Source organism: Conger conger, chromosome 15 (assembly GCF_963514075.1).
Source record: "Conger conger chromosome 15, fConCon1.1, whole genome shotgun sequence".
Taxonomy (NCBI): Eukaryota; Metazoa; Chordata; class Actinopteri; order Anguilliformes; family Congridae; genus Conger; species Conger conger.
In genome coordinates, this window is record NC_083774.1 from 41,081,022 (window position 1) to 41,094,477 (window position 13,456).

General features: G+C 41.4%; 1 protein-coding gene across 1 annotated transcript; it reads right to left on the reverse strand.

The window, feature by feature from the left end:
- Positions 1-456: 456 nt before the first annotated feature.
- On the reverse strand, positions 457-12,766 carry LOC133111790 (uncharacterized). Its single transcript, XM_061222375.1, has 13 exons — positions 12,594-12,766; positions 9,584-9,768; positions 9,309-9,446; positions 9,041-9,161; positions 6,181-6,355; positions 4,413-4,554; positions 3,859-4,017; positions 3,720-3,775; positions 3,424-3,599; positions 2,926-3,323; positions 2,474-2,570; positions 2,211-2,382; positions 457-1,397 (listed from the first exon to the last, which is right to left on the reverse strand). Exons 1-13 carry the CDS (start codon positions 12,741-12,743, stop codon positions 1,240-1,242), a joined length of 2,127 nt encoding a protein of 708 aa, XP_061078359.1. The 5' UTR covers positions 12,744-12,766; the 3' UTR covers positions 457-1,239.
- Between the last annotated feature and the right edge of the window lie 690 nt (positions 12,767-13,456).

Sequence of the window (13,456 nt, forward strand, 5' to 3'; positions counted from 1 at the left end):
ACTATCTCAGAAACTCTCCTGGGATTTCCATGCACTTTAATCTGTAGAGTTTGCAAAGAATGGTTAAAAAAAAACTAAAAATCCAGTGAGCAGCAGTTCTGCAGACAGAACGTCAGAGGAGAATGGCCAGACTGGTCAAAGCTGACAGGAATGTGACAGTAACGCAAATAACAACACATTACAACAGTGGTATGCGGAAGAGCATCACTGAAAATGCCTTTGACGGGCTCAGTAGAGGCCTTTTTCCCATTTTATATTGGTTATCATCTAAATACATTCAATTCAATAATACAATATTTGTATTATTATTCCTATTTTCCTGTATCCTGGTTGTTCATGGTGGGTGGACTCCTGTATCGGTGGTGGGGGGTAGCAAGGGGAAGCTAGGGCGACTCCTGATACCCCAACAAAAACACACTCACTGTCAAAAACAAACATTACTGAGAATGCCACAGATGTTTTCAATCCATCACCAAATCTATTTATTAGTGTACTTATAAGTGTTCAGGCAGATCATTGTTACAAAGTTACAATAAATTACAATATGAGTATAGCAAGTTTGGCTTATTAATTATATTTCAAGTTAACATCCTTCGCTATTTATTACTTTCTGTCAGGTTCTGTGTTTTTCTGTATCTGGTTTTTGTCTAAGTTGTTGGGAGTGGGAGGCGGAGACACTAAGCAGAGCACAGGTGAAACAAATGAATGAGGGTGAATGGAACAGGAAACGGACTACTGTGGCCACAGAGGGTAACAAGGAACAAAAATGCTAACAACGATACAGAAAAAAGATACAGAAAAACACAGAACCTGACAGCTTTCCTTCATGTGTCAAAGTACTTCTCAAAAATAAATTAAAATAGGCACAATTAATCGCAAATCCCATAAATTACCCAACCATATTATAATCATAAATTGTCATTTAAGTGCACTTATAGGCTACAGAGTATAGAGAACATCTATACTTCCTTCATCAGCAAAACCACTTCAGATGAGTAAATTAAGAAGCATTTATTTTTTAATTTTGCTTAGAAAAGAAACTTAGAAAAGATTGATATTGTAGTCAGATACTTTGCAATCAGTGTGTACTGGCAGTGCCTTTTTTGAGATAAGGAGAGATTTGGAACATAATTTGAATATAGAAGGTATACAATGTGATCATATGCTCAAAGCCAACACCTTTGTACTTTTGGAGCCTCTTTCTTACAAACTAAGTGGAAGAATATAATCCCATCATGCCTATGAGGACAGGAGATGGGTGCGTTCAAAGGGCTTGATCTTCTTCTTGTAGTACACCAGCACTCCAGCGAGCATCAGGGCCGCCGCGATGAACAGCCCACCAAACAGCAGGGTGCCATAGCTCCAGCTCTGGGCAACACTGGGGCTTCTGTCCAAAACTATGACAAAACAGAGCATTAGACGCAGCACAGACCCACTGCACTATAGACACACATAACTGCACTACAGACACACAGAACTGAACTACAGACACGCAGAACTGCACTACACAACTACACCACAGACCCACAGAACTGCACTACAGACACACAGAACTGCACCACAAACTTGCAGAACTGCATTACAAACTCACAGAACTGCACTACAGACGTGTAGAACTGCACTACAGACACACAGAACTGCACTATGGACCCACAGAACTGCATTCCAGACACACAAAACTGCACCATTAACACACAGAACTGCACAACAGACACACAGAATTGCACCACAGACATATAGAGCTCCACTACAGACATACAGAACTGCACTACAGACAGATATAAGTGCATCACAAACACACAGAACTGCACTACGGACATATCGAACTGCACTACAGACACACTGAACGGCGCAACAGACACACAGAATTGCACAACAGACACACAGAACTGCAATACAGACTTACAGAACTGCACTACAGACAGTTATAAGTGCATCACAAACACACAGAACTGCACTACGGACATACCGAACTGCACCACAGACACAGAACTGACTGCACTATAGACATACAGAACTGTACTACATACTCACCAAACTGTACTACAGACACACAGAACTGCACCGCAGACACATAGATAGATAGATAGATAGATAGATAGATAGATAGATAGATACTTTATTCATCCCGAGGGAAATAGAACTGCACTACAGACACAAGATCTCTGTAGCACTGGCAGCCCCTGGCTATCCCTTCCCCAGAGGCCTACCTGCACTGGATTGCCTTTCGAGCCTCAGCGGTCCCTGGGTGATGATGTGATTGTGCGTCTGGACGTTCAGGTCACGCCTGCGTCTACGTATCGGGTCGGTCACACAGCCCTCTCTGCACCTGGAGTGGGAGCTGGTAGCCTCACACATGATCACACTGCAGCTGATGTACACCTGCAACACAGTCACATGACACAACCCGGGGTCACAGGACAGCAGTTTGGCTCCTTGCAGAAAAACGTTTGGTTTCTGACCATCACCTTACCTCGTCAAAGTCTCCGTTGAACTTGAAAGTCTCAATTTCAAACATGAACTCAGTTTTCCCTCTTGGGGAAACGCTGAGGGTTTCATCCAATGAGCAGCTTTAAAACAAGATCATGAGATGTCACCAAAGGAATGGTCAACATTTTCAATAAGTACATGCTCTATGTTGCAGGGATGTTTGAAACAGTGTCTCTGTTTCAACATCCTGGTGCTTTTCACATTGCATCTTGTGCAAAATACAGCAAATACCGACGTGCTCCTGGCATGGAGCCTAACTCCTAACCTAACCCCTAACATATAACATTAATCCCTTCTCCCTAACCTTAACCTCAACCCCTGCCTCCAAACCCAAACTTAACCCCAACCCCCATTGTACAGCACTGGCTTGTATGGAATGTGCTATATATATATATATATAAACAAAATATAAGGATAAGAATTTGCAGCTCTCACCCATTTTTGATGATATCATAAAACAAAGGGTTGTCAGGGTTGTCGTCTGGGGTAGCCTTGCAGGACTCCACAAACAGCTCGATATTTGAGAGAGAGGAGTGACCACTGATGCCCATGTGAATCATATCCAGCAGCTTCACTTCTACTGGATAAGAGCTGGGGTCAATTATGCTCTGGAAAGTGTTGTCAGTGTAGAAATCAAAGGAGTAGCTGAAACTGCCAAAGCCTGCCTCTGTGAACACGTAGTCAGATTTGTGATTCCTGAAGTTGGCTGAAACGTAAGCTATTTTTGGGTAGCTGCATGTGAAGGGTATCTTGACAAGATTCATCCTGGTTATGACTGAGGTCTCCTCGGCAGAATTGATTTCGTTTCTGAACACGATGTAGTCGCCATTATCCTTTAGGAACAAAAGAACGAAATCATTTACCTTTTCTCTGCGCCCATTAATGTGGTCATTGCATGAAAAATTCAAGTATATTTAAACAAAATTTCATTACCAACATTTCTGTTCCACATGAGCTGAGGGAGAGTGTGGCCATAATGTGGGATTGGTTGGAGGTGAAGGAGCAGGTGGGGTCCTTTAGGAAGAGCCGACTGGTGTCTACATCCAGCATGCTGGTCTTGGGCAGAGTGATGGATATTACACTATCCGAGCAGGAGATGTCAGCATCAACTGTCAGGGGAGTTAATTGACACATTCGCTGTTAAACTCATTAAGCACACACTAAGCAGTGCAATAAACACTAGTCCTCTTAGTAGAATAATATGTCTGAAATAAAGTCAACCCACTTACTTGACAACAGAGCATTCCTTTCAACCATCACAACTATGCATCTCATCTCAGATTGGCTGCGAAACAAAAAAAAGGAGGCCAGATGTCAGTAGCTGGGATGATACTGAAACAAAATAAAGAAATAGGCAGAAATAGTTACCTCTCAATAGTCTCTGCAGTGAAGCAAACAGGGACTTTCTGGAACACATCACTCTCCTGCGGTGTCCAGCTGACCTGTACCTGGACTATTCCATTGCTCTCATTCCGGAATGAGTTCTTAGTCATGTTGTAAGGTCCACTGAGCTGAAAGTCATATATCCTGTTGGAGGGACCAATAACAAACAATTTATGCATTATGACCCCACAGCCACTCCTCTTCGTCACCTTCATCCCTCCATGGCAGAACAACCTTCCCCAACCAGTCGGGAAGGCAGATTCACTGGCTGGCCACCACAGATATATCAAAGCTCACCCATTCAGTCATGAAAGATAATGCCACGTCATCAGTGTGATGCGAGTGGCTGTTTAGTTCGTAACCAGGAAGACAAAATCTTTGCAATCTTTGTATAAACGCCTAAACTCTTGCTTCACAAAGACAGGAACAGTAACTCGAAGCCTGGCTCCAAATACCATTTGTCCTTAACACAAACCTTTGTTCAAATCCAGGCATTACGTAACTCACTAATAGTGAATAAGATAAAAACAGAGACTTACAGGGTATCTGTTGCCTGAGCTCGCAGGGTGAGTGTGAATGCCTGACCCAGAGCAGCATATAGCGTATCTCCATGTATTGGTGTGGGATACAGGAACTGTGGTCTCACCACCCCAGAGACACAGCTTGCCAAAGGGGAGCCAACTGAAATCATAAACATGCCCATTTTCAGCTCATCACTCTCAGCAGGGGTCCATCGCTTCTCATCATTATACATACAGTGAGCTCCATAAGCCTTGGGACAAAGACATATTCTTTCTTGATTTGGCATATTTCAGTTTTTATTAAAGAGTGTTTTTACACATTTTGGGTTCACCGTGTAGAAACAACAGCACCTTTTATGCATAGTCCTCCAATTTTAGTACGCCATAATATTAGGGATAAATGGCTTCAATGTTTAGTGTTGATACCTTTTATCAACATAAAAGGTATACCCTTTCATACCTGGATGAAAGAACAGATTAACACACACGTGAAGCCCATCCAGCTATCTGTTATCTTAATCTGCTTATCATGAACAGGGTTGCAGGGGGAAAGGCAGGAATACACCCCAGCCTTGAACACCATTCACTCACACACTCATACCCATGGGCAATTTAATTTAACTCTCCAATCAGCCTAACCTGCATGTCTTTGGACAGTGGGAGGAAACCCATGCAAACACAGGGAGAACATGCAAACTCCACACAGAGACTTGGATTTGAACCCAGGACCTCCTTGTTGTGAGGCGGTAGTGCTACCCACTGCACCATTCATGCCCCCCCCCCCCCCCCCCCCCCCCCCTTTGTGTGTTGTATGTAGAAAAAGTGTTGGTTTGTGTATTATATATAGAGACAGTATTGGGTTGTGTGTGTTGTATATTAAGAAGGTATTTGTCATGGTTTCCCCAGCCTACAAAGGGAAATTCCGGGTTTCACATCTCTAGACCATGAGAGGGCGTGCCGGCCACGTTCATCATGATAAATTACCTACCGCATGCGGAATGTGGGTGTAATCATTGCTGATCACTGCGTGGAGAGCTATTTAAGCCTCTTCCTAGCACTGCTCTGGGCCTTGGTGTTTCATTCTGTCATGTGCACTGAACCAGTAAAGAGATAGTCTGGATTGCTTTAAGCCTTGAAAGGCATTCAGGAGCCTCCTTAGAAATTAGGACAAGCTTAGCAACTGGTAGTCCTGTTTTTCCTTGGTCGGGTGGTTCACGTTGAGACACACTGCCTGGCATTACGGCAGTCACACTCTCTGTTGGAGAGTCGTTCTTATTTTGGTTTCTTAAGCGTATTAGAGGAGCGAGAGGTGGAGTTCACTTCTGCGGGTTTTCATCTCTGGAATAACCCTGTGCTAGCCTCTTCCGCCGCTTCGGAAGAATCTCGTTTATTCCCGACTGATGTTCTCTGACCGTTTTTTACAGGTCGATTTTCTGTTGGCGAAACTCCAGGGAGTTTTCTTCACCTCCTTTCTGTTGTCCTCTCTAAGAATACCTAGTAGTCGGTTCGACCAATTTTACGGTTTTATTTCAGGTGGTATTTCGCCAGGGAGTTTCCCGTTTCCTGTGGCCCCACACGCTTGTGAGGGGCTCCTAGATAATATCAGTGGTTATCCTATTTATCATGGGCAACTTTGTGATCCGGTCACAGTCGCTCTTGGTCTCCCGCCCCTGCTCCCTCATAGAATTGGGTTGTGTGTGTTGCACATACAGAATGTGTTGGGTTGTGTGTGTACTGTAGATAATGTTCCTTGGTTGTGTTTCTTGTATACGCAGAAAGCACATACTCTCAACAGCAAACTGCAAAGGTAGCTGGCTGAGAGGATCCAACGGATTTCTGGCAGAAGAGGTCCCATCACTGTATGACAAAGTTATGGCTTCAGCTGGGAAATCTTCCACCACCAATTTATACACGTGCACGCCTACACTCGTTGTCTTGTTCAGTTGTAGAGTACAGAGAGTCTGTCAAGGGAAAACAGGTGTTGATACGTAGACGCTTGAGTATCATAGAGTCATTCACATTCACATGTTCAGATAGTATACAAAATACGAGGTGTTCAACAGTGGGCTCCAGAATTATTGATAAATATGCACAAAAAGCTGTAAACTAAAAAATAATACAGTTATTGACATAAGATTTATTTTCCAACATGCATAAAGTAGTGTGCTACATTAATGATTCAATGGCTCAAAGTCTTGCATTTTTCAAATAAAAAATCTATTTCCCAAAAAACAGGTTCCACAATTAATGGCACCCCTGGTTCAATACTGCAAACACCCCTCACAATGACGACAGCCATGAGTCTTTTCAATAATTTGCGATACGTTTAGAGAACACATTCCTCCACGCAGAACTTTTTAAATTCATTGATATCCTTTGGATACCCTCCTCTTCAGTTCAGACCACAGGTTTTTCATGGGAATTAAGTCTGGAGACTGAGATGGCCATTGCAGAACATGGTTGTTGTTCCATTTCTGTGTGGATTTTGATGTATGCTTAGAGTCATTGTCCTGCTGGACAATCTACACATGACCAGGTCTCAGCTTCCAAGCAGAGGCAACCAGATTTTCTGCCTTTATTGAATTATTTGTGCCATTGATCTTAAATAGTGCTCCTGGACCACTGGCAGCAAAACATCTCCAAAGCATCAATGACCCACCACCATATATGACATGCATCTCCTTGTATGCATTTCATTTTGCCACTAAACATGTTGATGCTGTGTATGGCAAAAACTTTGGTCTCATCTGACCATACCACTCTTCCAATCATAATTCCAATGAGGTTTGGTTTTGTTTATTGTGCTCAGTAAGGGGTGTTTTTGTGCCACCCTTCCAAAGTGTTTGCTAGTATGGAGGTGCCATTTTTTAGACTTGACATTTTTAAATGTATTTATTTTTGACTTGATGACACAAAGACACGACCAATCTTTGCAATTCTTAGCCTGCAAAGCGATGGAATAACACAATATAGTTCCTTTTGACTGAGATTAATTAAATGAAAGTAAAATTGTTTTGCCAATTTCACTATGTTTCATTTTATTAGTACTTGCTCGGGGTAATGGCATCTGTGGTTTTCAGAAAATAAATGATTACTAAACTAAACTAAAAATATTGAAACAAGAGTAAAAGAAAGTATATAGTTTTCCCATATGTTTGAACAGAACTATACATCATTATCCATGTTGTTTATTATATGCTTTTTTAAATTTTATTCAACAAGGGTGCCAATAATTGTGGAGTGGTGTGGAGCTCATTTTATTCGCATGGTGTGGGTATATCCATATCTTTTCAAAGGCATCAATCTCTTAACATAATGGCATTGAACATTTTCCCCATGTTAAAGCACTTCTTTCCTGTAATAAGGGCTGTCTATCTAGATGACTGTGATGAGAGTGCACGTTGCATGAGAGTGCACGTTGCCACCCAATAGTTTGGGGCGCATGACACTGACACTGCACTGACACATTGTGTCCGTTCCAAGTCACCAGAATCTGAACCAAGTGAACACTTATGGGATATTCCTGAACAGCACTTGAGACATTTCCCACCTCAAAAGAGTTCAATATGTTTTTTTTGGAAGTGTGGTGCAGTATTCCTTCTGTAGAATTCCAAATGCTGGTGACTCTACAGTATTTCAAGTTGTACACTCAGTGAGCACTTTATTAGGTATTTATTGGACTTAAGTTTTAGACTTACTGGTCTTCTGCTGCTGTAGCCTATTCACTGAGAGGTTTGATGCATTGTGTATTCTGAGATGCTCTTCTGCGTACCACTGTTGTAATGTGTGGTTATTTCTGTTACTGTCACCTTCCTGTCAGCTTTGACCAGACTGGCCATTCTCCTCTGACTTCTCTCATTAACGAGGCATTTCTGTCTGCAGAACTGCTGCTCACTGGATGTTTTTTGTTTTTCACACCATTCTCTGCAGATTCTAGAGACTGTTGGGCGTGAAAATCTTTGGAGATCAGAAATACTCAGCAGTTACAGAAATACTCAAACCCGTCTGGCACCAACAATTATGCCACTGTCGAAATCACTGGGACCACATATTTTCCCCATTCTGATGGTTGACTGAACATTATGATGAACATTAACTGAAGCCCCTGACCCTTATCTGCATGATTTTATGCATTGCACTGCTGCCACACAATTGGCTAATTACATAATTGCATGAATAAGTGAGTGTACAGTTGTTCCTAATATAGTGCTCAGTGAGTGTATACAGGCTGAACTGGAGACACGATCTTGTGACTTCACATTGGTGTTTTCAAATTCTGTTCACTATCTGTTTTTTTCCACACATTCACAAAGCATGATTCTCATCATTACATAAAAGTGAATGAGGTCAGCTGTACAGCTGTGCCATAGATACAGGGGGCGACATTGGCTCAGTCGGTAAGAGCAGTCGTCTGGCAGTTGGAGGGTTGCCAGTTTGATCCTGTCTTGGGTGTGTCTAAGTGTCCCTGAGCAAGACATCTAACACCCAATGCTCCTGATGAGCTGGTTGGAGCCTTGCATGGCAGCCAATCGCCGTTGGAGTGCGAGTGTGTGTATAAATAGGGGAATGAGAAGCATCAATTGTACAGTGTTTTGGATAAAGGTGCTGCATAAATGCCAACCATTTACCATTTACTTAGCACTCACCTCGTTCAGTGTGAAGGCTGGATGTTGAAGGCTCGTGTCGGCTTCAAAACGGCATCTGACTTGGTCCCCATCCGGATCATGTGACAGAAGTGGGAGTCTTGTGATGCAATTTTGGGGCATTCTTCATATCCAAATCAACAAAAAAAAAAACAGAAAATACCAGGGACACAGTGTTAAAATGAATCCGGTGGAGTAGGATGTTTTACATACACTCAAAAAAAGAAAAGAAAAGGATTATATACGTTTTCTTTATGGATTGCACTCTAACCTGATAGTTGGAACAATTGTCATGAGAGGAGATTTGTTGAGGCGGTGGGTGTCAGAGCGTATGCCCATATCCACTGCGGTGACCATTGTCCAGTTCATGGCATTGTTGAGATTGGAAACCCAGCAACAACCCGTGCCTCTGCAAAATCAAAAGGTGTTACGTTATTCATATAACCTTAGAAATGTTATTTGGCCAAGTGACACTGGCTTCAATCACTTGAAATATCCATACCATGCGATATGAACAAAATATTAAATGTTGTGTTTGAGTGATACCTCAGGGTGAATGGTCCATCACTCGGAAGACTTCTCAGAATGTGACCCTCGGATTGACACCAGCGGCCCTGGTCTGTGTCGGTGACTTCAGAAAGAGTGACCTGACCGCAGTCTCCAGTCCCACAGTCCCAGCTGAGCTGATGCGCACACTGTCCTCTATAAGACTCTTTGTAATGGAAGCTCATCTGTAATTGTAACACACGGAGGTTAACATGCCATCAGTCATGGCTACAGTGATACCTCCTAAATCTGCATGGCCAGAACAGCTGCTTTCAAAAGCTACTGTTTCGGCAAGCTAGCACTCATTGGACTGCTATCAGTTTACACTCAGTTTAAATGTAAAACATTTATAAATACACTCAATGAGCAGTTTATTATGTATTTATTACACTTATTTTTTAGACTTCTACTGCTGTAGCCTATCCACTTAGAGTTATGATGCGTTGTGTTCAGAGATGCTCTTCTGCATACCACTGTTGTAATGTGTGGTTATTTGCGTTACTGTCACCTTCCTGTCAGCTTTGACCAGTCTGGCCATTCTCCTCTAACGTCTCTCATTAAGGTGTTTCTGTCTGCAGAACTGCTGCTCACTGGATTTTTTGTGTTTTTTTTGCACCATTCTTTGCAAACTCTTGAGACTAGTGTGCATGAAAATCCCAGGAGATCAGCAGCTTCTGACATGGTCAAACCACCCTGTCTGCCGCTAACAATCATTCCATGGTCAAACTCACTTAGATCAAATTTTCTCCCCATTCTGATGGTTGACATTAACTGAAGCTTCTGAACCATATCTATAGATTGTATGCATTGCACTGCTGCCACACAATTGGCTGATTAATTAATCACATGAATATGTAGGTGTGATAAATAAAACTGTTCCTAATGAAGTGCTCTGTGAGTGTGTGTATATATATATATATATATATATATATACACGTGATCTAAGTTACTTTTTAATGAGAGGGATCACAGGAGGACTTGTTCAAGCTAAAGGCAGCAAATGCTCAAACAACAGCCAGCTTTTGACAACAGCGTGGACAGAAGTGGATGGGTTACAGCAGCTGGGCTTTTACCTGATACGACCATTACGCAACAACGCAAATGAGGCACTTAACATTGTACACCACTTTAAACTGAGTTTCATTCATTTCCAATATCTCCTACATATTAAAAACAAAATCCTGCTCTAAAGTACAAATTAAACAAACAAAAATAATCCTTGTCTGGGCTGCAGGGAACACATGCACTCTCAGAACACCTGTGTATTAAATTACATCTTACATAGATATTAGAAAAGGTCACAGCAATACAGATCCTCTAGTTATGGAGACCTTCTGGCTACCACTGGTAGCCTTGCTAAGTTTGAAATGTGTTTTAATGTGTGTATTCACACTTATGATTAGTGCCCTATTATAAATCATCATACTTACACTCACTGAGCACTTTATTAGGAACACCTGTACACCTACTTTTTCATGCAATTATCTAATCAGCCAACTGTGTGCCAGCAGTGCAATGTATACAATCATGTAGATACGGGTCAGGAACTTCAGTTAATGTTCACATCAACAATCAGAATGGGGAAAAATGTGATCTAAGTAACTTTGACCATGGAATGATTGTTGGTGGTTTGAGTATCTCAGAAACGGCTGATCTCCTGGGACTAGTGTGCGTGAAAGTCTGCAAAGAATGTTTGGAAAGAATGGTGCAAAAAAAAAAAGCAGCCGCTCCGCAGACAGAAACGCCTCATTAATGAGAGAGGTTAGAGGAGAATCGCCAGACTGGTCAAAGCTAACAGGAAGGTGACAGTAATGCAAATAACCACATATTACAACAGTGGTATGCAGAAGACCATCTCTGAACACACGATGCATCAAACCTCTAAGTGGATAGGGTACAGCAGCTGAAGACTAAAGTCTAAAAAATAAGTCAAATAAATACCTAATAAAGTGCTCACCTAATTGAGTGTATATTTTATTGAAAAATGATTGTGTGTTTTGAACACTGATGTCTTATTAGACTATAACGATATCGCTGCTGTTTTATTAAAGTATAGTAAAGGCTAAAGGGTGAGAGGTCATGAGGCATAGCAAATTATATTCAAAATAATGCATAGCTTCTCATCCTTTGTTGCTTCAATATAGGAAATCAACATTATATATAAATCAATAATATTGGAGGCCATTAAAAAAAGCAGACAGCTTTTGTATATTCCCATCTACAATATAGTCTGCTGCAATATATAATGGCACATAAGTACAATTTATTGGCTAGTTGCAATTAAAAATACTGGGTCTTTGCATTTACAGAAACAGCCCTGGTTACCCGCAAGAGGTACCATTGCTACATAATCAAAGTTGACTTCAAGGAATATTATTTCCTTAAGTTGTAGTAACACAAGCAACCATTACAGTGCTTTCCCATTAAAGTTATACCACTATAACACTTTCCCATTAAAGCCACGCCATCACAGTGCTTTCCCATTAAAGTTATACCACTAGAACACTTTCCCATTAAAGCCACACCATTACAGTGCTTTCCCATTAAAGTTATACCACTATAACACTTTCCCATTAAAGCCACGCCATCACAGTGCTTTCCCATTAAAGTTATACCACTATAACACTTTCCCATTAAAGCCATACCATTACAGTGCTTTCCCATTAAAGTTATACCACTAGAACACTTTCCCATTAAAGCCACACCATCACAGTGCTTTCCCATTAAAGTTATACCACTATAACACTTTCCCATTAAAGCCACACCATTACAGTGCTTTCCCATTAAAGCCACACCATTACAGTGCTTTTCCATTAAAGCCATACCATTACAGAATTTTTCATTAAAGCCATACCATTACAGAATTTTTCATTAAAGCCATACCATTACAGAATTTTTCATTAAAGCCACACCATTACAGAATTTTTCCCATGAAAGCTATATTGGCAAATAATTGTACTTCCATTTCCTCCTGCATGGCTGTCTGTTCAAATTTCAAAAGGTTACTTACTGTAATTGTTCCATTCGATTGTCGTTTCACTGGCCTAAAAGTCATCAATCCACCCTGAAAATCAAAGGTGCGGGTCAGAGAGACCAGAACGCTCAGCAGCAGTATGGTCCACAGACCCATCTTGTCAACAGACCACACTTTACCACACATTCACTTCACCTGAAATGTCTTTCCAGGGCTTTCACTCAGTGCTATAAAAGGGCAGTCCTCTTAATCATGTCTAACCTGTTTTTCAACACCTGATCAACAAAAGAATTTAAAGCACTTTGTCAATTATTATTTCCTGTAAGCCTCACCCTTAAAGCTTGTTTATTGCTTTTCACTTGTAGTTTGATGACAGAAGCTTGTACGTTATTTTACGTGTCAATTATTTATATAAGAGTGGGGTGGGTTTGGAATTTAGGATCACTTTCCCCCTATGCCAAACTAAAGGAGACTCTGAGGAAGGAACAGCAATTGAAACAGCAGCTGAGGGTAGCCCAAGTGCAGTCCTCTGTTATATTCTCTTGGCCAGTGGTCTCAAACTTGTAGTTCAGAACATTGTTAATGTTGTTGACATAAAATGTTTTTATTTGATTCTACTAAGTATTCTTAAAATAAAATGAAACAATATAAAAGTAAAAATTGTGTACATTTCCACACAAGTCACTCGACTCTGCCGTTGGGAGTGTCTAGTACCCACAGAGGATAACCACCGACAGTTTAAAACACTGCAAGTCACATGTTGGAGACAAACTGGTGGCCCTACTCTGTCATGGCTGCTTCGTTTCGTTGGGCATCAATTTGGGATTATGAGAGGGCGTGTCTGACACATTCATGTTTCCCTCATGCAGCCAGTATCGCTGATTTGGTAATTGCAAACA